Here is a 25,835-nt window from a genome sequence, read left to right as displayed (position 1 = left end):
TATATTAATATGTACATGAGAATTTTAATATTAAAATGCTTTTAAATGCATTGTTTCTTGCAAACTAAACTCTCTCTCTTTTTTATTCTGCTTCCAGACTGAGTTTTAGGTGCTTCACATGTCAACATGGCATTTCATTGTTCAGGCTTATTTTTGCTAATGAACATAAATAAAAGTCCTACAGCCAAATTTTTAGAAGTGTTCATTAAGGCCTTTATTCAGCAAAACACTGAAACACCTGCTTAAAGATAAGCATGTTCTCATGTCCCATTAACTTCAAGGTCCTTAAGAAAATTTCAGGTGGAAATCCTAGTATCTATGAGCTTGCGCACTTGCCTGGTTGGAAAAAAAGGTTAGTTATAATCACTGGGTAAAATTTTACTATTTTAAATAAACATCCTCTGTGTTTGAATGAAAAATAAAATCAATTCAGAACAAGTAGTCTGAAAATTCCTAACAGTTCAAAACTACAGAAGATGCTGAAAGCTAATGTGCTGAACACAACAAAGCTTGTTTATTCTACAGTGAAAAGAATGGGTGAGATGACATGGTAAGGTTCTCTTTTTTTTTGGCAATGAGTGTAAACTCCAAATGACCTTAAAGGAACCTAAATTATGCAATCAAGTCATTTTGTCCTCATGACTGAATATACACACATATCACCATGGCATTAATTAATGAAGACAATCAGGAATGAGAAAAGTTAACTATGAAGTTGTATTAAAGAATAGCATACAAAGTGAAGAAAGCAGATTCCCACTTCATGGTGTGCATTAGGTTCAGGATTCAAACACCCCTCCACTAAGGTCAGAAAATCCTTGTGAACTGCAAGAATATCTTCAATATTTGAAAACAGCATCTGTAAAAGAATAAAACATAAATAAATATAAAAAGAGAACACAGAGAAGAAAAATGCATGCAATTAAAAACTAACCTTAACTGTTTCCTCTGTGATATTTTTATCCACTTTGGAGGCAGCGAACTGGAACATTCTCTGAAGGAATGCCTGCATGAAACAAGACAACAATACAAGTGAGGACATGGTACACTGCTTTAATATAGGTTAGTTCAGAGGGAATAAGATAGCTTGAGCAAAAGCATTATACATTTTAATTAGTTTGTCTAATTTTCTTATGATTGGGATATGGAAATAATATTCCATGAGAACACTATTCAAAACTTCACCCAAATACTCCTTTTAATTAGTAGCTTTGTTAATTTAAACCTGTGTGAAACTATGTCAAACAGATAAAATGAAACAAACTGTTAAAATACATAGTATAATATTAATAAAGGCCAAAAAAAATTCAAAATTCTCTGAAGTAAAATTTTCTTTCATTGCTCCGATTACTTAAAACTGTTAGACTCTAACATCGATAAAACTCTTCCACAACTTGAGGCTCAATCCAGTTCCCTCTGGAATTTTTCCATTTATTACAAGATGAGTTGAATTGAGCCCCTAATTTCTAAATCAAAGCTGGTTTTAAGCTACTATAAACAAGCATAAAATATACCACAAGAAGCCACTAAATTATGCACAAACCTCTGATGTATTAATAGCTGAACCAGCTGGAAGGAAAATTGATTTAAACAAGATGCTCGGTGCACAAGCTTGTGCACTGTGGTTTAAACTTCTTATATTTGGTCTGGACAAAAAACTGGAAACGACAACAAAAAACACCTGCAATGAGGCTCATTCCACAATTTATTTAATCAGGTTTAAAGTAGCAAGTGTTTGTAATTAAAGTTCTACAGATTAACTTCATTATCAAAAGGTACATTTTGAAGATATTTACAAACTGAAAGTTTAAAGTCTTAAAGCACTGGGTGTTCACATGGACGTGCATCTCCTTTAGTTATTAAAAAATTGGCACCACAAGTGTTCAAAATGTCATGTCCTTCATATCCGCTTAGCTCCAAGTCACTGTGCATTGTATACTGTATATGAACTCATCCAAATTCTACTGTGGTGCAAATTCCATAGAGGATGCAATAAATAACCCTGCTAGGGGAGAAGGATAGCATTCACAGTATCCCTTTTTACTCTGCTATGCCTTACACATTTTAATTCCTAAGTGGTTTTTCTCTCTCCACTGAAAAAAGCTATGCAACTAGGAATATTTTTATTATTGAATGAAGAAACAGACACCCCTAGACTTCCAAGATATAGAGAACACTTAAGTTGGAATATTGCAGGTCCATTTAAATGCTTAATGCCGATTTTTATATTACTATTAAAAAAACAAGCAAGCACCTTCCCTATCCATTTGTGATTTCTTTCTACCTCTTTATCAGTGTTAACTCTATTAATTAGATTTGTAACTGAGCACAGAATTTGGCCCACTGACTTTAATCCCTTTCTTACTACAATATATGAGTGACTTGCATGTGCATTAAACATATTAAAATATATGCAGACTTCAGAGTAAATAATCTATACATGTCAGATTATTAGCCACAAAGCAATTAAGAAATGTAGCATATAATAAATCAGAGAGCAGGTTAGAAAAGACAACTACAACACAAAAGACAGATGAAAAAGAAATAAAAGAGGTCATGCTGTGTTTTATGTGAGATGCCTAAAACACAGGTGATGGATAGATACTATATAGGAATAAAATTCTTAGCTATCAGTTGCTTTCTGTGATTTGACCCAAACAGTGAAGATTTGAAGATTGGCACTCATCTCTGTCAAAAAGGCGTCAGCTAATACCAGAAGAGTTTTTTCACATCTTTGAAGTATCCTGGGATCCTTATTCCTCAATAAATATTTCCTTCGATCAAAATATATAGTGGAGCTAGGCGAATAATTCAGAATGAATAGTTTACTCAACATTTTTTCCTTCCTGTTTGTAAAGTGTCCACTTGCAGCCTACAGTTTTTTTCAAATACACTTGTTATTAAAAATTATTTCTGGAATAATTTCTATGAATGATTCTTGATCTTGAGATCTTGTGTGCAAGCAGTTTGTTGCAACTATTTCATATTTGGAATTCAAGGCATGTTTAGTCTCCCTGATTTCAGACACATTTCTTTAAATAAAGGCTGTGATGTAGATGAAGGATCGTCCAGTGGTTTTGGGCACTAGCTTGTGACTCAGGAGACCTGAATTTCAATCCCTACTCCACCACAGACTTCCTGTAGACCTTGGGCAAATCACTTTGCCTCTCAGTGCTTTGGTTCTCTCTCAGTAGCAGCAGGGAAATAGTACCTGCCTACCTTACAGAAGTGTTGGGAAAATAGAGATGTTAAAGACTAAGGCCTGGTCCACACTAACCCCCCACTTCGGACTAAGGTACGCAAATTCAGCTACGTTAATAACGTAGCTGAATTCGAAGTACATTAGTCCGAACTTACTGCGGATCCAGACGTGGCAGGGAGGCTCCCCGTCGATGCTGCGTACTCCTCTCGCCGAGCTGGAGTACCAGCGTCGACGGCAAGCACTTCCGGGATCAATCCATCGCGTCTAGACCAGACACGATAAATCGATCCCAGAACATCGATTGCCTGCCGCCGGACCCGGAGGTAAGTGTAGACGTACCCTAAGAGGTGCTATGAGAATGGGGCCATATAAGTACCTAAGTTAGAGTATTCATGATTATCAATTTATTTACTGAAAATACTTTGCAATATATATTTTTTAAAGTCTTTGTTTTGATGAATCATACTATCAAAGCTTTAACTGCTGCTGCACACAGTGGTGTATGCAACTTCGTTACTGTTACAGTGTTGCCAACTCTCATAAATGTACCATGATTATTGCAATATTCGATGTTTTATTCCAGGTCATGGTATAATTATCTAGGTATGATCCTGTGAGAATCTCAGCGTTTCAGTTATGGGGGTTATTTTAAGTAAGTTTGACTGAAGAGAAAAACTCAAGAATGTGCCCTTAGCAGCTGAAAACCTGGAGGGCAAATTAAAAGAATCAAATCAATTTTTTTCTTAAATCTCATGATTTTTAAGCCAATTTCATGACTCAGGGGGCTTAGTCATGATTTTTTATCATTGGGATATCAAATGAGATATTTGATCATAACTGCTGTTACAACAGTTTTCTCTTTACAGCATCTTTTCATTTCTTAGGAGACTGCCTGTCTATGGGGGAGCTGCCATCTTGCAAGGCAGAGTTAATAAAGCATATGAGGACCAAACACTTCAATTGTACTGTAGCAGCTGGATCACAAATAAAATACATGGCCATTTTATTAATACAGAAAAGAGCAATCTTATTTCACTTATAAACCTGCATACACATATTAATTTTATCTTCAGAAGAAGGGGGAAAAGTGAAGGAAAAAGATCACTTTAACTTTTACTCAACACTGCTGTAACATTGTTGTGACCCTATCACTTATGATATAGTAATAGCCAAGGCAAACTTGCAAAACTAGATATATTTTCTGCTAAGGACATTTCCTGTGTATGTACATTGTATTACATCTGAAGTCCTAAATCTACAGTACATAAACTTGTTGAATAAAGCTAGAAATACTTTTTTATGTTAAAATTGAACAAAATCTAATTTTTTTACATTAATGATCTAACACGAAGTACTAAAAACTGTAAGAACACAACCAGAAAAGAGAGAAATAAATGCATATTGTAGGTTGCTATAAGTATACCTAAGCTAACATGGTTCATAGTAGATTCCTCAAGTTCAAAACACATCAAAGTAGAAATATTTTCTTTTGCATTTTCTCTTAACATTCCCAACAGTTCTGTAGACATGCTGAGTGGTACAGAACATTGTTTTATTTCAAAATGCATTTTCACCACATCCATAGAGAACACGAAGAATCAAGCCTGGGGAAGGTTGATCTAGATAACTTTAAACTCATAAAAGGTCTAGAGGTGTTTCTTGAATCCTACTTGCCATACCTAATTCAGCTTACAGACATTAAGGCAACATTTGCATAATAATGTGAATTTTTGCAAAGTGTAATTAATGCATGTCAGATGCTAAGCTCCCCACCTCCCCACACACCCCATATAGCTAAGGTTAAGATTTTCTCACAGAGGTCGTGGAAGTCATGGAATCTGTGACTTCCAAAGACCTCCATGATTTCAGCCAGCAGGCGGCCGGGAGCAGTGGGGTACCTCCACCTCCTGAGGTGGCGGGGCCCCCTAAACTCCGAGCCACTGTCAGCAGTGGGGGTACTCTGCAACTCCCCGCCACCGCGAGTGGCAGGGGGACCCCGCTGCCCCCAGCCATGATGGCCCCCCGCAGCTCCCCGCCCGCCACAGGGGGGCAGTGGTACCCAGTTCCTCACCATCGGGGGTGCCGGGAGCCATGGTGGGGGGGGACTCTGCAGCTCCTGACCAGCCTCCGCAGCGCTGAGCCATGGAGGGTGGGGGACCCTGGAGGTCCAAGCTCCCAGCCCCCCACTTCTCCCCCCCCCCCAGCGGCTCCCCATTTTGTCATGCATATTTTTAGTAAAAGTCAGCGAGAGGTCACAGGCTTCCATTCATTTTTCTTTATTGCCCGTGACCTCTCCCTGACTTTTACTAAAATTATCCATGACAGAATCTTAGCCTTACATATAGCTTTTGTTGGAGCATGTTGCCTTGATTTTGCCACAAAAAATAATGTTGACAGAAAGGGCTCAGACAGCACTGGCAGCTGTGGTAATCACTGCACATATTTCACTTCCTCCTCCCATTAACCTGTTCCAGCAGCAGAGGCAGCAGCTAATCATGCTGGCTTCTGATACTAAACAAAAAGACTCTTCTTCTAGCAATTCACCAGCTGAGTCACCACCTGTTTCTCCAAACTGGTCTGCCGTACTGGATGCATTGTAAGCAGTACACAATTCATCAACCAAGGTCAGTGATATTCTTAACTTCTTTCTACAATACCTAGCGTCACCTTCACAGATACTAAATTGTTCCAAGTCCCAGCTGGCCTATAAGACCAAAGGAATAGATGTCATTTAGTACATCTGCAATACTTTTCATTCCAGTGCTAACCCTTCATACACACAACTGACTAAATCCTGCTCTTGTCCATTTCTTCTGTCATCCAAATGGCTCTTACTTCCCTAAGTCCTTCATTCCCATCTATCCTGCTTAAATACTACCATATTCATTGCCAAACACCATGACCCCTAATCATTTATTTGAAACCTGTGGCAACTTCTCTTTCAATCCTTGCCCTCCTTCTCTGCACAGTGGCTTTTTCAAAGTAAAGATCAACAAGATCTGTCATAACTCTCCCTCCCTGATTTTCTCTGTCCCTCCTTTGTCCAGCAGCCATTTTATCACTTTCCTCCTGTCACTGACTGTGAAGCTTCTGACCTGCTCTCAAATTCTAACCCCTCCACCTGCACACTCCATTTCATCCCCTCTGTCATACCCACTGACTTCCTTGGCCCTCACCCTCTGTAGGTTCTTCCCCTCTAAAATTCAAGCATGTTCTTGTCTCCCACATCCTCTAAAATTTACCTCTCTCTTCAATTACCATCTCCTCCCCCTCCTTCCTTCTACCTCCAAGCTAACTGAATACAGAGTTTACTACCATTGCATTAAATTCTACTTCATCTTGGATCCCTTCAATGTGACCTTCATCCCTCTAGTACACTGAAACCATTCTAAGCTTGGTTTAGATAGAACAACCTCCTCCGGGCCAAATCGTAAAGCATCTCTTCCAACCTCTTCTGTCCAGATGGCAAAAACGCTTGTCTGTGTCCTTACATCTTGTCTTGATTTCTGTAACCTTCATCAAATCTCGCTTCAATAGGAGCATTCACATTCTTGAAGTTAAATGTGTTTAAGTGCTTTGCTGAAGAAGGATGGTATTATTCACATAACGTTAAGTACATGCTTATGTGAGTTGCTGAATCAGGGACTGGACGTCAGGCTGGCTCACAGATGCAGCAATACATTGAAACAGATTTTTAGGGTGAAATTTACCTATGTGCAGAGGGCTACCAGAAGGTGTACATATCACTTAAGCCCTACTTAATCAAGTGAGGGCTTAAGTGGAATTTGAGTAAGGTATAGGCCTTGTGCTGACCCAGTGCACAGGGATGAACTTCATCCATTGATCAGAAGGCAGAGTTATTTTCTGTGTTTTATACAAAATGTGTTGAGATTCATACTAACACATTTTAACCTTATTAAAGAAATAAACAAAGGAAAAAGCTCTCAGATTGTCTCTGAGTCTGCCACTGAATTTTGATTTTTTCCCCCATCTCTCTAAAATGAAAACTTCATGAGGGCAGGGACCTACCAATGTCTTGTAAAGCTCTGGGCACACTGTCAGCACTTAAATATAAAATAAACAACAACATGGGTTCTATCTTAGTAAAGACATCAGGATTTGGTCTTCTCCTTTCAAAATGATAGCTGATCAAGAAGTTGATCAGCATAACAAAGACTATAATACAAGGAGAAAAATAGTTACAAAAAATGTGTCATTATATGGAAATTATTGACAAAATTTGGTTGTATTTATTTTGTGGGGATTTTCCAGTGAAAGAAGAGTTATTTTGAACCAACAAATTTGTTCACACATATATAACATTGCCTCTGATCAGATATCACCTGCTTCTGCTAAGAAATTTTTACACTGAGAACAGAAATTACATTGCTCATAACACTGACAGTGAATCATTCAGAATTCAAATAAACAATTAAAAGTCTCAAAACAAAGGTTTGCTGTATCCATCACAGGAAACCAGCAGTTTCCTGGATTTATAATATGCTACATTATTACTGACAAATCTAACTTAGTCAGTTCATTTATTCACATTACTGGCAAATCAAGCTGGAAAAACTGGAAAAACCCAAAAGATAAATAGTAGTTCTCAAAGTAACAATACATTCATGTTGAAGTGCAATTAGAGAAAGAAAAGTGACTATAAACATGGAACCTTCAGATTTGATAGATCTGTTCCCCATGTGTATTCAAAGTCATATCTGCTTATGATAGTAACCAATATTACTTTTTACTACCTTTTGCTCCTGTTTAGCACTGCATAGTTTACACAGATATGCGAAAGTGAGCTTGATTCTTTTCTGGCTCCCATATCACAGAAGTTTTAACAGAGATCCAATAGTAGAATCTTTATTATTGGTGATGACATATGTACCAAAAGAAACACTGATCTACTTTCAGAAACAGGGTTTAGGGCTTGATCCCATTAGAGTTAAAGGTGCAGAATCAAGTCCATAGTTTGTAGGGCTGGCAGCTAGCAAACTAAAACAACTATTTCTTCTAAACTGAGCAAACTTGATATGGAAATCACTGCCAGACAAATAAAATGGAATCCCAAGTTGCCATTTTTATAGGTTCACCTTTCAGAGTATAACTGCACTTAATTAGCACATCTGCAATACGTTTCATTTCAGTGCTAACTCCTTCACACACACAACTGACCAAATCCTGCTTTAGTGTACACATATGTACACTAAACTCTCTTCTCATTACGCAAGTTTAGCTGTGAATATGGGCTTACTTCATGTTTAATGTGGTTAGATGTAAATTAGGAACTCAAGTGTGTTGGATTTAAAAAAAATTACAAACGTTTTGTAAAAAAAACTGTATATTATTCACACAATATTCAGGGCCAAATTCTGGGTGTCATTTGTATGTATGCATATGCCAGAATAAAAGGCAGGCAGAGGGGAGCATGGGACAAAAGTTTTCTACCCCATAAAACCTCCAGGAAACCTGTTCTGTAGGACATTTGATAGGATTTGCAAAGGGGAATTCCTGAGTCTAGGGGCAGTGACATTGTTAGCCCATTTGAGGTCATACTTCCTCTGTTCTACCAATCACTGTATAGAGCACTTGCGGGTCAAACACATTTACAGATTTGGTCAATATATAAGCACAAAATAATGATATTTTTGCATGAAGCATTAATGTTTCCACAATTTGGAGCCATTAATAAGACAAACTAATTTTAACTAATTACTGATTTACTTATAAATATAGAGAAAATTAATTCTGTGATCAAAAACTAGGTGGTGTAAGTCTGAAGAGAGTGGAAAGTGGTGAGAAGTTTGTATTTTTTATACATGTCCAAAAGGCTGATTCTCAGCTATAAATGCAAAATGGAACTCAATCTTAACATTAAAATTGCACAATACTACTGATTCCATAAAATTCAACCTATAATCTTATATTCACTCAAATCTCTATAAATCACAAATAATATTTTATAAAGGCACTTTCCAATATCTGACCAAAATTTTCATGTAGGATATGACTACATGGCTGTCTCAACCTCATATGCCTCATTCTTCACCTGAAATTCAAAGCCCCCTCACTGCTTACCCTTCCTCCACCATTGTTGCCAAAAGCCCTAACACAAGCTAGTCTATGAACAAAAGCACCTCCCTGATGGATCACGCTCTGAATAATTATCACCACCTGTCTCCCTAACTTTGTAATCCACCAGTGCTATTATCACTATTCCACCCAACTACTTGTAGAACAGCTTAAATCAAACCTCCCAGATTAAACACCCCACACATTTGGGAGCAAGAAGGTTGAAAGCTGGTTCTGAATTTTTCAGTAGTTACATCTGTGTCTTACTTGTTAACTATAAAACTTCATTGTTTTGCCTCTAGAATCTTTAATTCTTTTACTCTATGCATAATACCACTGAATATTCTGATAATTGTTTTCTTTTTGTTAAAAACTTTAAAGAATATTACACAGAGTTTACATTTTCAGTGCATCCATTCATAAAGGCACCCCAAGGTACATGCAGGTAGAGAAGTTCCACACATCCTCTGTATGTCTGCCCTGATCATAGAATCATAGAATATCAGGGTTGGAAGGGACCTCAGGAGGTCATCTAGTCCAACCCCCTGCTCAAAGCAGGACCAATCCCCAAACAGATTTTTACCCCATTCCCTAAAAGGATTGAACTCACAACCCTGGGTTTAGCAGGCCAATGCTCAAACCACTGAGCTATCCCTCCTCCACAGAATAAGAGCACTCCTACTAAAATAACAGGCCTTTGAATCCATATTTTTGTAAGAGTTTGAAGTGTTTAAGAAGGACCTCAGTGGACAACTAGCTCTTTTTCACAAGGTAAGTCAAATATGTCAATTGGATCTCTCTGTAAATAGGTACACAGCTTTAAAGTGGTTTCAACTATAATTTTATTTCTTTAACCAGCTACAAATTCATTAAGATGCTACATTTGAAGAATGCCCTTATAACAGAAAAAATCAGAAAGAGTAACACAACCTATTTTAAAAAAAGAATCATTTTCAGAGCCATTGTACTGACTTTTGCACTACAATTACAGAATAAAATATTAGAGAGACAAGGTGGGTGAGGTATCTTTTATTGGACCAACTTCTGTTGGTGAGAGAGACGAGCTTTCTAGTTTTCACAAAGCTATTCTTCAGGTCTGGGAACATATAAGTACAGTGTTAGTGTAAACCTATAAACAATTAAACAAGCCTTTTTAAAAATTACATAAAATTTGTTAAAACTTAACAGCATTCTTTAAGAATGCCTGAGTTTTAACTCTTGGAACTTGAAATAGAGTATAATCTTGTGATCGGAGGCCAAACAAACACATTTGAATGTTATAAACAAATTGTCAAATATGAAAGTACTTTTCCCTTATCTTCAGGAAACAAATTAAGTTTCTTCTCAAAACCCATTGCATTAAGTGTAAGCAATAGCATCTGATAGTACTTAAATCTAGAATCATTTGTGTCAGATGGAGGAACTGAGATTGTGGGGAATTTCTCAGTAAAATCATTGACATCTATTGTTGGCTGGCAGTTTAACTCTTCCCAAAATAGCATGTAGTTCACACATAGTTGAATCCTGCACATCTTGGAATTAGAGATGGGTCATTACTAATACTTTTTAATGGTAATACTCCTGCCCCCTAGTGGTTTGGACAAAATGGGTGTCAGATCTGAGCTGCTCCTTATTTTAGTAAAAACCTGGTTCCTTGGCCTATCTTCTTGGAATGTTTCACCCAAATGTTGCCTGTTTTCCTTAGACAAATGATCAAGACTGGCCACTCTGAACTAATTCAAAATTAAACTATTGAACCAACCTCAAAAATGTAAATGGTTCTGCTGACGAATTGATCTTTGGATTGCCAACTTAGGCCCAGATCCTTCACTCAGATCCACATGGGTAGACCCCAGAGCACGCAACCAGCCCCGTTGAAATCAATGAGGTTTGGCACAAGCCCAAGAGACTACTCATGTGGATGCAATTGCAGTACTGAGGCCTTAAATTTAAACAATCTGATTCCACAACCTCTTTATTCAAAAAAATCACATTGAAGTAAATCAGAGTTCTGCACCCAAAACAGCAGTCTATTTATGCTAAAAATGTATTATTTAAAATAATTCATTGAATTTCAATTTAAAATGTGTGGTTTTTAAAAATGCTTTTTGGTAACAATGGGCTGGATTTAGTGAATCCCCACTTACAAAAAAAATCACATTAGGGTCGTGATTGATGGTTTGTTTATAGGCTGATATTTTAATTTTTTTAATTTGTAAATGTCTGAAATTCCAAAGTAGACTTTTTTATATTTCAAAAGTGGTTTAGTTTCTTACTTCTATAAAACTAGACTTGATTAGCTGTGGTAATCAAAAACTCAAAATTGGTGTTTTTAAAATAACAGAATTTATACATTTTACCAGAGTTCATTTTTGTACATAAAAATACACAAATAAGAAAGTACAGTTACCTGGCAACTGAACTTTGAATACCAACCAGAACTATCTTCATCACAGCCCAAGAAAGATAAAGCAATAAAAAGTTTGTTATCTTTATACAATACATTGTTACGTGCAAGCATAAAATGAACACCACATGAACCTGTGGCCTGTCATGAAGTTTGCCCTGTGAATTTGCTGCTGCATATATGATCATGAGCCAATTTCCATGGAAATTACCTCATTAATAATTTTGTATGGCTTATATTTTATTCAAAAGGTACTTTCCATTGTGAAAATACACAAAATATCCAGTTTTTATTTCTTTGTTGACATTATCATCATCAGGAAGAGTACCTGATTACCCTTTTTCAGAATCCTACCTTTTTGTAACCTGTTTTAGTTCTTGTTGCAAGTTTTCTATCAATTGTTGAAACATTGTAAGTGTGCAAAACTCATTATTACCTTTTCTTATCCTTCTTACAGGATATAATAAAATGCTATACAGATTACTGTTCACCGTAAACAGGAAAGGATGCTTATACGTATGATTTAAAGAGGGGATAGGGCCCAACTACATGTGAAAGAACAACTCCTATCTGTGGAGAGTCCACATAAAGAAAACCTAGAAGAACTCTATGTAGAATAAAACAGAAGGCAGACATCTGTCTACCACAATATCTACTCATATGGCCTCATCACCACGGTATCCAAGACCCTCTTCATAGCCGATCAAAGAAGTTGGGTTACGGTTGGTAGATAGTTGGTGGACACTAATTTTTTTTTATCTGATTGTTAAATGGTTGGGAAGACAGTGACTTGTGTGGAAGAAGGTAACACATGTATACTTCCTGAAGCAAGTAAATAATCTGGTATAGGCATTCCAAACCCCCTGACATTTAGAGACTAGAGATTTAGGATGAACATGGAGGAGGCAAGAGAAGTAGTTAAGACAAAAAGCAAGTAAGTAACAAAGTGGCGAGGAATGCTTTCTAGTATCTTCGGTTGTTGGGAGGCTGCACTCCTTCCTCTTGGATGAGAACCAATCCATGCTTTCATCATGTCTTTGCTAAAACTACTGTAGTTTATTCAATCTGGAACTGAAGATAAATACATTGCAAAAATTACAACTAGTATAGCATGCAGCTACCTACCTATGGAGCAATAAAAGCTGGCATGAACATATCAGTGCTCTGTGAATGCCATTGTGTATGTATTCATTTCTAGACTGAATTCAAAGTCCTAGTCGTAATCTACCAAGCCTCATCCTTACCCTTTAAGCACCAATATCAGGCTGTCTCAGAGACTGCCTGTTCATGCATGTCACACAAAAACAACTATGCTACACAGGAACAGACTCAGATGTAGACTCTTGGGGACAGAGCAACCTCAATAGTAGAACCCCAGCCAGGGGGAGCAGAGGAAGTCAGACTGCGCTCAAGCCTAACTATGTTCAGATCTACATGCAGGACCCAGTGCTTCAGAATGATCTTCCTCAAACAGAAGCATCTTTTACATTTCTCCTCCCCCCATGACCAGTCTACAATAGGGATATGTGGAAGTAGGAGGGGATGTTCTCTGCCATGCTTCCAGGCATGAAGCATCAACAGTTCCACCAGAACTGGGGGGAGGGGCACCAGGGGGGTGGAGAGACAGACTTTGGCGAGACAGGGTCTCTTTTAAACTAGGGAGTGCAAACACAGAGAAAGAATGAATACACTGTATTTGTTGGGCACCATAGATGTGGTTGAAGAGTAAACATGCCATAAGCAATCTCATTGCTTAAAATTAAAGAGTGGTTTAACAAAGAAAAAGTAATCAGCCTCTAGGCAGGGAACCATCAACACATTCTCGCACTCCACAGAGATGGCTCTATGCTATACAGGCTGAAATCCTGTCAGAAAGAAACAATAAGAAAACCAGATTACATTGTCTTTCAGACTTAATCTTATTCTCTAGAAACTCACCCTGGAAAAAAAAATTCTTAAATTTTGGCTTTTCTGGTTGTAATAATAATAATATATGGAGATATACCTATATCATAGAACTAGAAGGGACCTTGCAAGGTCATTGAGTCCAATCCCCTGCCTTCACTAGCAGGACCAAGTACTGTCCCTGACAGTTAGTTTTTTTTTTTCCCTCCCCAGATCCTTAAGTGGCCCCCTCAAGGATTGAACTCACAACCCTGGGTTTAGCAGGCTAATGCCCAAATCACTGAGCTATCCATCCCCTTGTACATGAAAGAAGCTGGGATAAGTGTGGAGGTGAGGCTGAAAATTCTTCAGAGTTAGGAACTTTCCACAAATGTTTTTCAGAAATCTTAATTTTCATTTAAAAATACTTTTCTAGAGCTTCCTGCTATGAAGAAAGCCATGCACTGGTTTATAGAATGAGCACTATCTCTGCAGACAGACAACTAAGGCATCAGTTCTAAAGGAGGTATGACCTTCCCCTTTCATCCTAAAATGGTATGGCCACTTAAATACCAACAGCACACATCCTTAAAATAGTCACAATTAAATTGCAGCACTGATCACTGCATGGCTTGAGAAATTTGCTAGGCACCTATCAGTTGGAGGAAGGCCTGGTCTACACCAGAAAGTTAGACTGGCCCAGCTACATCGCTCAGAAGTGTGAAAAAGCCATACCCCTGAGCGACTTAGTTAAGCCAACCTAATCTCCAGTGCAGACAGTGCCAGGTCAATGGAAGAATTCTTCTGTCAACCTAGCTACTGCCACAAGGGGAGGTGGATTATCTACACCTATGGGAGAAGCCCTACCATTGGCACAGGTAGTGTCTACATTGAAGTGCTACATGGTGCAACTGCCATGCTACAGCTGTGCCGCTGTAGTGTTTCAGTGTAGATAAGCCCAAAATCTTACTAGCCTTAACATTCCAAAAAGCACTGAGAGGCATCAGGTTTGTCAGGAGAGAAGTGCCAGCCCTTAGCTGAGTGGTAACTCTGTGGCATCGGCTGGCAAATGTTAACATTATAATGATAAAACCTGTATTTAAAACACATTTTTGTTAACAAGCAGGAAATGCATTCACCAGCTCATCACTATTGTAGCAAATTGATGAGCAGGCACATACAGTCCTGCATGGATGTTCAGCATTTCACTCTCTGCTCTCAGAGTGGGAATGTAACGCCAAATAAGGGTATAATTCTTTGCCAAATGTAACTGTGTCAGGGGGTGTTTTGGTGGCCATGCCCAGTACTATCACCTAGTGGTGATATTCTGGGTTGCATTGCCCAGTGGCAGGAGCCAATGGACACGTCATCCAGAGGCTGGAGTCAATGACCAGGGGTAGGGGAACCCAGGACCTCCCCACTCCACTGGGTTCCAACCCAGGCCCCAATGGGATAATAATTCAAAATATGCAGCCCAGGGAGTGGGCAGCCCTACATCTGGGCCACTTCCTAGCCCGGCTTTAGTTCCTCTGCTGAGGCCACTGGTTTGCTTCTGAGTTCCCCCTGGAATCCTCTCTGGTCACAGTCTGGAGGGTCTTCCTCTCTTGCTCAGGGCTCGTTGTTGCTCTCCTCCATGGTTGAAGGGCCTGTGGCAGCTTGGCAGTGGGGGTGGGGCCTGGGTCTGGCCACATGGGGCCCTGGAAGCTTCTCGGCAGGAGCCTGCACCACACAACTGTTATCCTGCTTGGTCAGACTAGACTGAGCTGAGCTGCTCCCTGTTGAACTCAGCCTCCATTGTGAGCATGCCCAGCAGGGGTGGCTGGGCGTGGCTTTCTGGGCCCAGAGCTGCTCCTTAACCCTTCCTTTACCAGGGTTTGTACCTCCCATCACAAACTGACACTACTCTTCTGTTTTGCTTATGTGCTCCAGGAAGATCAGGGACTGAAGCATCCAGTGCCTATAAACTGAAGAACTACTCCTCCCTTGTAGATAAAAGAAAAGGTGACCAGAGGGGGATGTGTGTGGGAAGAAGATTTGCACTTCCTTCCTCAAATCCATCAGCTAGAAGGGAGTAATGTTGGAGGTGCTCCTAAGTGAGGGTGAAGAAAGGAGCACCCACATAGACAACATACTACACTTATCAGATATCCATTAACCAAACCAAAATGTAGTACACAGAGTGCTCCTCCACTCCTTTGGGACCCAAGAAATAGGCCACTACAAGCAGAATCAGACCTTTAGTACTGGTTTAGGTTTCTAGCTGGCTGATGTATAGTAATGATTTTGAACTCTGAATATCTCTAATGATGTCATTTTCATAGGATTTCCCTATTTACTCCATTAACACTATCTTTCTCCAAAATGAATCAGAGTTTGATATAGTTCCCTCAGGAGCATGTCAAAAAATCAGCTGCAAGGAAATCACAAATCTAAACTAGACAGTCAGCCTGACTATTTCCACAGTACTCAGCTCCTCCCAGCTCCTCCCAGCCAAGTGAGGAAGGAACAAATCTGTGATTCACCCGTCCGTGTGAACATAATGTGCTGCTGGCTAAATAATGGACATTGTCCTACCTTTGAAAAGGTTCTTTGCAAATTCTTCTGTTCCAATATGGGATAATGGCATTAACCCTGCCAACCAACAAGTAGAGACAATGGAAATCTGTATGTGTGACATTGGGTGTCATCTCAGAATAATGAATTCTACAGCAATTACACTTGACTTTGAAAATATAGCAGTAGTTTAAAAGATAAGAAGAAAACTACAACTTCCTTCTAACAAGGTAATCAGCTAAACAACAAGAAAGAGAATTTGTAGACTGGAACAGAGGAATTGACAGCAAACTGTTTTATACAAAGGAAAATGTCCATTCCTGCTTCACTCTCTGTATCATCTGAAACTGTACAGTGACATCTCTGCCCAGAGAAGTTTAAAATCCAGGAAAAATAGGTCTGAGCAGCAAAAACAAGATTACAGTCTGGCACAGCAATATGACAACTGCTTAAACACTTTTCTCCCAGGAGAAGCCTGAGCAGCAGATTGACTGGTCAGATATGACAGAGGAGTGCAGAGAAATTCAAGCTGCAGTGCCGCAAAATTCCTTTACAGAAACATCTCCATTTAGTGTTCTGGATAGTGACTAGCATAGCTTTCACAGAGAGAGAGAGAGAGAGAGAGAGAGAGAGAGAGAGTTCAGAAAAGAGAGGGTAAATTTCCAAGCCTACTTGTATGCCTTCCTGATAGCTGAAGTGAGGTTGTAGACGGAGGACAATTCTTTTTGGAAGCACCACACACATCTGACTTTCTGAGGGGATGGACAATATCCGTAGAATCATAGAATTGTAGGACTGAAAGGGACCTCGAGAGATCTTCTAGTCCATGTCCACCCTCAGTCTTTTTTCTCCAGACAAAACAAAAACCCAATTTTTTCAATCTTCCCTCATAGGTCATGTTTTCTAGACCTTTCATCATTTTTGTTGCTCTTCTCTGGCCTTTCTCCAATTTGTCCAAATCTTTCCTGAAATGTGGCACTAAGAACTGGACACAATACTCCAGTGGAGGCCTAATCAGCACAGCATAGAACAGAACAATTACGTCTTGTGTCTTGCTTACAACATCCCTGCTAATACACCTCAGAATGATGGTGGGGTTTTTTTGGTTTGGGTTTTTTTGAAGAAAAAAAAAACCAGAAGGTTTGTCAGCTATCCTTTTAATTAGCACATCCACTTTTTTTCCCCTTATCATCTTAGTGAATGGACAAAAGGAAGGGAGCATAATTTCCTGACTACATGAAAAATCAGAGTTCATTCTGGGAATCAAGGAGGGTGGAGTCCTCGGCCCAACTTTGTCCCAGTGGAACTGCAGTAAGTGTCCAGAAATAGACAGAATTTGTAACTTGCTGAGTGAGCGCTGAACAGATTACTCTCAGATAAACAACCTTGAGAGACAAATGGAACAAGGAGGCCTCATGCAGCGATTCAAAGGGAAGGCTAACCTGAATTCCCAAAAGAACACAACAAACTTGCTCTTAACTGAACTGCCCTTAAGAAACAGAGTATATCAGCACGTGTTGTAGACCAGCTGCACAAAATGAGGGTTAATGGCCAGGCCACCTTTCCAGACCATGCAGTTTTGGGTAAGCAGCTTGGTCAAGGGTGGAGGCAGAAACAAGGAATCACATGTTTTAGCAGTTAGAGTTGAATGAGAGTCCAAGAGAGGTAGACACCTAAGAGAGCTGCTTTTTGGTGACAGGCCATGGGACTCTCTAGGTTCAATCTGTGTAAAAGGGAGTTGCCTGTAAGCAGTCTGTTACCCCTCTGTTCAAGGGAACAGGAGCTCTGTACATTTTGTAAATAGACACATTACACTAAAATATACCCAGACCCCACACTACCAATTTTTTCTCAAATGGGAAACTGACTTGTAGTCAGCCTGCTGAGTTCTGTATAGCTTGGATTTTTTTCAGTTTGTATACCATCATGCCTATAAACCAGTTAAAATTGCTGAGCCTGAATGCACTTGTCCCACAGGATGAGGCCACTAGATGCAATGTTCTTATGAAGCCTTCCACGATTACCAGAAGGGCTAAATAACATTATCAACTGTTCCTTCAACTATTCAATCACCTGTATCAGATTGATTCCTAGAGCTGGGCAAATCTACACAAAAGCAAGGTATACTCTGTTTTTTTATATTATTGGATACTGGAGACAGACTGAATAAACACAACCCTCACCAATGCTAACAGACACACTAGACTTGTGTCTCCATCACATTAGGGATTATTTTTCACTCATGGAAGAACATGCCCCCATGTCTCACCACTTGCTTGGGTAAGAATTGTCATTAATCTAGTTCTTCCTTCCCAGTGCAAAGATTTATCTTTACTTCATTTCTGGAACTCTAAAAACCTGTCCATATTTAGTCCTGGAAAAAAAGTGTCTCTATCCTAACCTAATATTTCTGTAATTTCTCTGCTGTTTGTGAAAGGTAGACCCAGATAAACAGGCTGTTTTTCTGTTCTGAAAGATTTACCCTTTATACATCAATATCCCTAACAATGATGGCATAGAAAGACAATGGACAACCCTCAGATATCCACTCCAAACACATAGCCAAACTCATCCATTTCATCCTCACCCATGACTATTTTACATTCAACAACACTTTGTCCAAACCATGGGAATAGCCACCCTCTTCATGGACCACCTTTAAAGAAGAATTTCTGGACAAATGCACCATAAAACCAATGATATACCTGAGATACAGTGATGATATATTCATCCTCTGGACAGATGGCTTAAACTCCCTCATAGATTTCCACCACAACTTCAACAACCACCACCCATCCATTAAACTTTCTCTGGAATACTCCCACACTAGCATCAACTTCCTGGATACCACAGTCAGTTTCAACAATGGAACACTACAGAGATCCACAGACAAGAAACCCCTGGATCACCACACTGACTTTCATCGGTACTGTAACCACCCAAAACACACCAAGAAATCTGTTATCTACAGCCAGGCACTCAGAAACCACAGAATATGCTCTGAAACGTATTTCTGAGGAGAAAGTCCGGGATATATAACCCATACTCAACGGGGACCACATCCTGAAAGAAATCCTTCCTGAACCCACACTTCTGGTCTTCAAACAATGCCTCAACCTCTCCAAGATCATCATCAGAAGCAAGCTCCCCATAGACTAGGGCATACCAACTCAAAGAGGCACCAGACCCTGCCAGAACAACAGATGCAAAACCTGCAGACATATCTCCACTGCTACAATGATCAACACACCCCACAACACACCTTTCAAGATCCATGGATGCTACACATACTCAGGGCGGCTCTAGGCACCAGCAAAGCAAGCAGGTGCTTGGGGCAGCCCATTTGCAGGGGCGGCAGCCGGCAGAGAGCCCGCATGGGAGCTGAGAACCAACAGGGGGCCCTGGGAGCTGTAGTTCCTTGGTTAGCTCCCTGCCTATAGAGCCAGCCCTGGAGCAGGGAAAGAACTACATTTCCCAGCCTGGATTAGGGATACTGGTGTGACCTCACCTTGCAGCCCCCAAAGAAAGAATTGGGTGGACTAAATGGACAGTGCCCCTCTCTATCTGAAGCCTAGCAAGGGAGGTACGTGGATCCCACTAGAATTTAAAATGAAAAGTAAGGGAGGGGAGGCTCTGGACCTGGGCAAATTTAGATACAGTACCAGGCACGTAGGAGGATTTCCACTTCTGAGCCATGGAAGCAGAAATAGACTTTTCCTTTCCAGATTTAGCTAAGATTCAGAAAGGGAGTCTAGCACCTGCCTTCCAGATTTGAACACCTCAAAATTCAGGAGTGCTGAAGCTCAATTTGGGCAGCTGTTACTTCATTTCTCCCAAATCAAATATACTGATCCACTGTAACTTGCTGTAGAAAAAGTAGGATAAAATTGAGCAAGAAATGCTTCCCAGTGGTTATTAGGACTGGAATTGCTATTTTCAACAGCCATTGCCATTTATTATTATTATTATTTAGTTTTATTTGTTTAAAAGGAAGACAGTGATAGTGCATTGGCAAATTCCCCATAGAAAGAAAGAGTGGAACAAAAGAATAATAAAGGCACCTCAACTTTTCCTCATTTATGGAGGACAGTCTTATAATATGCATCCAGATATCTTCCAATCACACAAGCTGAAAATTGTTCCACTTTATTAGAGTTCTGTAACCATATGGGAACCAATCCTGTCTGTGTACATCTAAAATTCCTGCTGAATGACCCGCCCTGGGAGCGACTTACCAGTGACCCAGGGCTGGGGCAGAAGGAGGGTGTAGTTGGCGGGGGAGAGCCCAGGGCTGGGGCGGCAGGGGGTGGGGGGGGCGTTGGTGGGGGGGAAGGGGGAAGCCCAGAGTTGGGGCAGCAGGGGGTGCAGGTGGAGGGGTGGAGAGCCCAAGGCTGGGGCAGCAGAGGGCTGTGGGGGGTAGACCAGGGCTGGGGTGGGGGGACAGCCAAACATTTTTTTGCTTGGGGTAGCAAAAAACCTAGAGCCAGCCCTGCACATATCTATCAAAACTAGTAGTATACCTCATCCAGTGCGTCCCAATAACAATTATGTGGGTGAAACAAAACAATCATTACATTCTCATATGAACTCACTCCAGAAAATGATAAAAGACAAAAACCCTATATCACCTGTGGGTGAACATTTTTCACAGAGCAATCACTCTATATCTGACTATCAGATATACAGTCTTCATCCTCAAAGGAAACCTGCAAACACTTTCAAGAGACAAGGCTGGAGCTTAAATTCATTACTCTGCTAGACACTGAAAATCATGGACGGAACAGAGACACTCAATTTATGGCTTACTAAAACAATCTGTAACCCACTAACCCCATCTTTTTGTCCTAAGATTGCAGAGGTGTCAAAGGCCACTCTGCCTTGAATGGTCCCTTACAATATGTGCTAACTACTTATGCTAAACATTTCCACCTTGTATTTTGCTGTGATGCTGGGAGCACCTTTCCCAGACCTGAAGAAGAGCTCCGTGTGGCTTGAAAGCTTGTTTCTCTCACCAACAGAGGTTGGTCCAGTAAAAGACATTATCTCATTCATCTTGTCTCTCTACAGTTGATCCTGGGGCAGACAAATTTTGTTTACTGACTACTTTGTAAATAACTTGTGCAAAACTTTGTTAGGAATCTGTGTTTCAGCAAAGGGAATTCCAATTAGAGGAGTCTTAGACGCCACATATCTGCTGACTACATACACAGCCTGTTGGTTCTCCAAGCTCCTACTCTAGCCGTCACTACTTATACAGATGCTGACAGGAAGTCATAGGTCCAGCCTGCTATAAGATCTGCTGCCATGGTAACTAAAACTGATGTTTTCTAAACACAAAGTGACAAGGGTTTACTCCTCACATCTTTAATGACTTGAAAAGGATGTTGGTTTTGATGGGTAAGCATGGAGGCCTGGAAACCACTACAGAGACTTAAAAGCCCACATCAGCATTAATGTCCAGTAAATGTTTTGAGGCCAAAAATACTTCTGTAACTCTTTCTTTAGCATTTATGTAACACTTAAATGTTTGATGCAACATACAGTTAATTTAAATGAGTCCTCCACAGGAACAGTGCAGCTCCCCCATGCACATGAGCAGTGTCTTCTACTCCAGGGATAATGCGCTCATAGTCTACTCTCTATATCTTCAATGGTATCCTGGAAAACCCAGAGAAAACTTTGGAGCTGATCTTTAATATAGTCTCTCCTATTCCTGATTAACCAGATTCTCCAGGCTTTACCAATAGGAAGTCCCCTGGGGCATTTCCTGCAAAAATATAGGTTCCATTCCCTTCTTCTTAGTATGCTCTGATCATTGACATGCTGAAGTGTTGTGAAACTACTGTAATTAAGACAAATGAACAATGAACTCAGTCCTGTTGAAATCCTGTTACTATAGCTCTGCTCCCTCTCCCACACCATATCTTTACCTTAAAGAAGCATTGGATCTGACATGCCTCACTCTGGAATTTGACAAGGGTAAAAACTGATTGTAGCTCAGGAAATAAGTCCAGAACTCACTGACCTAGCTGGGGAGGAATACCTGGAGAGCTGAGAATTCTGGCCTATGAAGTACACTGGTAGCTGGCAGTCCTGGACTCAGTTCCTGACACCATCCTAAAATAGGAGGCTCAGGGCATGGAGTTATTTTGTCTCTTGGGTATACAGAAGGACTGATGTTCCTTCTCTCAAATGTATGCATTGTACAAAAAAGGGACCTTAACCATCTCAGAACCTCTCTCTTCAAATGAAAATCTCATGGAAGCGCAGGCTACTAGAGTAGACCACCTTGCTCAAACAACTAGATTTTTCTTTCAGCCCTTTTTTACGTCAGCTGCTAGAGTGAGAACTGAATTGCAGCTCAGACTCCTGTTTTTCTAGTCCAGTGTCAGAAGTTCCAGAAGCTCACGGTTGCTCAGCCTGCAATACTTTAGATGGGGACAATCCTTTTGATGGTAGGTACAAAAATATTTCACATTGTGTCACACTGCCTGGAATGGCTCATAACTGAGAGTGCCAACCTTGAGACTGTCAAGAGGCAGGGCACAAACCCCAAACTCCTTGTGTGTTCTATACTTAGATTTCACCAAGTCAGTAACAGTGTGAACTTCTATAGCACTGCAACAGCCTTAATAGTGAGCCACAGGCAGTTCCCTGGCGCATTCCAGTCTACCTTGCCACCCAGGTAAGCTGGACTTTGTCAGAGATGGTTGCTTTACACCTAAAATCAGAACAATATTCAGGTTACTTCCAGTCCCAAAAGACCAATCTCTTACCCTTGGTCAATTATATTCAGATCTCAAACCAAAGATAATGCTCATAGCCAACTGTGTAACAGACTAACTAAAGGTTAGTCAATTTGGAAAAAGAATTATTTACAAGGTTAAAGCAGGTAAGCATATACACGCACAAAGGAGTTCCAGTCAGGCTTCAAAAAGGGAATAGAAATTTCTATAGTAAGCAACTCTATATCCTTTAGGGCTAACCCATGCAAAACTGCTGGAGACTCCTTACTTATGCTTAGAAATCCTTGCCCCTTAAAGTTCAAGCAACATAGGAATAATAAATTCTCCTTAACAGGAATTTTTATTCCCTTCTGTTCAAGCGTTCTAGTTGTGATGGGAGGATGACTTGGGAATGTATCCTCTTCAGGGCTGTGGGGGGAAGCAATCAACAAAGTCTTTTGTCCACAATAGCTTATCAGGTATCTGTAGACCTTCTCGTGTTGGGGAGGAGATAAGACCTGTTGTGGTGAACTCATATTTCACACTTGTTAATGCTTCTCCCCTGACTGGGGGATTTACAGTCTTAGCAAACATTTTTATATTTACAGAGCAAACATTTAAACATTAGCTTACGGTATTCAGATATTATAGGTAGAATTAATACAAGCAGCATTCTACAAGGATTCCATAAAGTGTATACAGTAAAAACATTCTTATAACCCAAATATCTATTTTAACTATACTAACACATAGGTAAGCCAGACTTGTTTTCAGCTATGCATTTGTCAGTGTTTAGTGAGGCCTGAGGCCTTGACATGAACTGGCACCTGGTCTGCCAGTGTCACACATTGTATCTCTATGTACCACTCAGATTTCTGTTTCTTATTTCACAAATTTAATACCACCTACTATATACTGAGCTCATAGTACATTTTATAAAATCATAGAAATGTACAGCTGGAAGGGACCTCGAGAGGTCATCTAATCCAGTCCCCTGCATAGATGCAGGATGAAGTATACTGAGACCATCCTTGACAGGTGTTTGTCCAACCTGTTCTTAGGACAGGGATTCCACAGCCTTGCATGGAAACCTATTCCAGAGTTTTACTACTCTTATAGTTACCAAGTTTTTCCAAGTATCTAACCTAAGTCTCCCTTGCTGCAGATTAACCCCAATATTTTTGTCCTACCTTCAGTGGACATGGAGAACCACTGATCACAATTCTCTTTATAACAGTCCTTAACATGAAAACTATCAGGTCCCCCTCATTCTTCTTTTCTCCAGACTAAACATGCCTAGTTGTTGTTTTTTTTAAAACATAGGTCAGGTTTTCTAAACCTTTGATCATTTTTGCTGCTCTCCTTTGGACTCTTTCCAATTTTTCCACATTTTTCTTAGTGTGGTGCTCAGAACTGGACACGGTACTCCACCTGAGGCCTCACCAGTGCTAAGGAGAGTGGGACAATTAACAATGGTTAATTGTTAATACACCCCCAGAATATTAGCCTTTTTCGCAGCTGCATCATGTTAAATATAAGTCAGCAATTTGTGATCCACTATAATCCTTTTCAAGCTGTATTCCTACCTAGTCAGTCTCCATTTTGCAGTTGTGCCTTTGATTTTTCTTCCTAAGTGCAATACTTTGCACTTGTTTTTATTGAATTTCATCTTGCTGATTTCAGACCAATTTTCCAATTTGTCAATATAATTTTGAATTCTTAGCCTGTTCTCCAAAGTGCTAGCAGCCCCTTTCAGCTTGGTGTCATGGCAAATGTTATAAACTTACTCTTCACTCCATTATCCAAGTAATTAATGAAAATATTGGATAGTTTTGCACCCAGAAAAAACCCCTATGGGACTCCACTAGATAAGCAAATTAGGTGATAGCAAACTATTGATAATTACTCATTGAGTATGATCTTTCAACCAGTTTTGCATCCACCTTATACTAATTTCACCTAGACCACATTTTTCTCATTTGCTTATGAGAATGTCATTTGAGACTGTCAAAAGCTTTACTAAAATCCAAGTATATCGTGTCTACATCTTCCCTAGTCACTAGACCAGTAACCTTGTCAAAGAAGGAAATTAGGTTGGTTTGGCATGTTGACTATTACTTATAACCCTATTATTCTCTTGGTTATTACTATTAGTTTAACAATATGTTCCAGTATCTTTCTAGGTATCGGAGTTAGGCTGACTGGTGTATAATTCTCCAGGTACTCTTTGTTCCCCTTTTTAAAAGATAGGTACTATATTCACCTTTCTCCAGTCCTCTGTACCGTACCTATCCTCTTCGAAAGCTAATGATGAAAGAATAAGAAACACAGTGATAAGTGGTGTTTTCTCTTGGGGCCTGGGTCTCAATTTTCATTATTATTTATGTGCCAGTTTTCTCTTGCATAGAGTATTTTGGAAAAACTCTTCCTCCGTGTTGTGAATTTCTCTTAAAAATAACTTTTAGAGTATGGAATAGTCTCTTAATATCTGCAGCACCTAGGTGTTCCTTTTGAGGCCTTCTGACCAAGAAGTGAATAGGCCCAATATCTTAAGTTCTTTCAACTTTGAATATGTGCACTCCCCATTCATTTCTGTTCTATTCCATTTAATTTATTTTATTGTTTATTTCTACTGGAATAAAATAATTTGTCAATTTCCTTGCTCATTTTGAGTTTGGTCCTGAAATGTGCTGAGCACCTGTGAGTCCCCATTAAATCAGTGGGAATTGCAGATAATAGGTGCCATTTTGGTTCAGGCCCTGGATTTTGTCTTTGAACACATTTTTGTTTTCTGTTCCTGCAGGGCACATTAGTACCTTCAACAGCTTCCCGGGTCTGTGGCTTAACCTGATATTTTGCGGTGGAAGGAACAAAGGATACAAAGAGAGTATTTTGTTCACAGAAGAACAAGCCAAAAACTTGTGGCACAGTTAGTACAGCTATGGAGTGAGAAGCTCTCTTAAACCTTCTACATTTAGAATGCACACCT

The 25,835-nt window shown here is 39.8% G+C and overlaps 1 protein-coding gene across 5 annotated transcripts in view; it reads right to left on the bottom strand.

Annotated features, from left to right (window-relative positions):
• Positions 1-25,835, bottom strand: part of PREX2 (phosphatidylinositol-3,4,5-trisphosphate dependent Rac exchange factor 2) — a 394,877-nt gene that overhangs the window by 202,323 nt on the left and 166,719 nt on the right. For all 5 annotated transcript variants that reach the window (XM_065585714.1, XM_065585712.1, XM_065585713.1 and 2 more), the window contains exons 2-3: positions 935-1,006; positions 737-859 (exon numbers count right to left, since the gene is read on the bottom strand). In XM_065585714.1, the coding sequence (XP_065441786.1) occupies positions 737-859; positions 935-991 (180 nt within the window). In that variant the 5' untranslated portion in view covers positions 992-1,006. The remainder of the gene's footprint in view (positions 1-736; positions 860-934; positions 1,007-25,835) is intronic.

Source organism: Chrysemys picta, chromosome 2, assembly GCF_011386835.1.
Source record: "Chrysemys picta bellii isolate R12L10 chromosome 2, ASM1138683v2, whole genome shotgun sequence".
Lineage (NCBI taxonomy): Eukaryota > Metazoa > Chordata > Testudines > Emydidae > Chrysemys > Chrysemys picta.
This window is presented reverse-complemented; position numbering and strand designations above follow the sequence as displayed.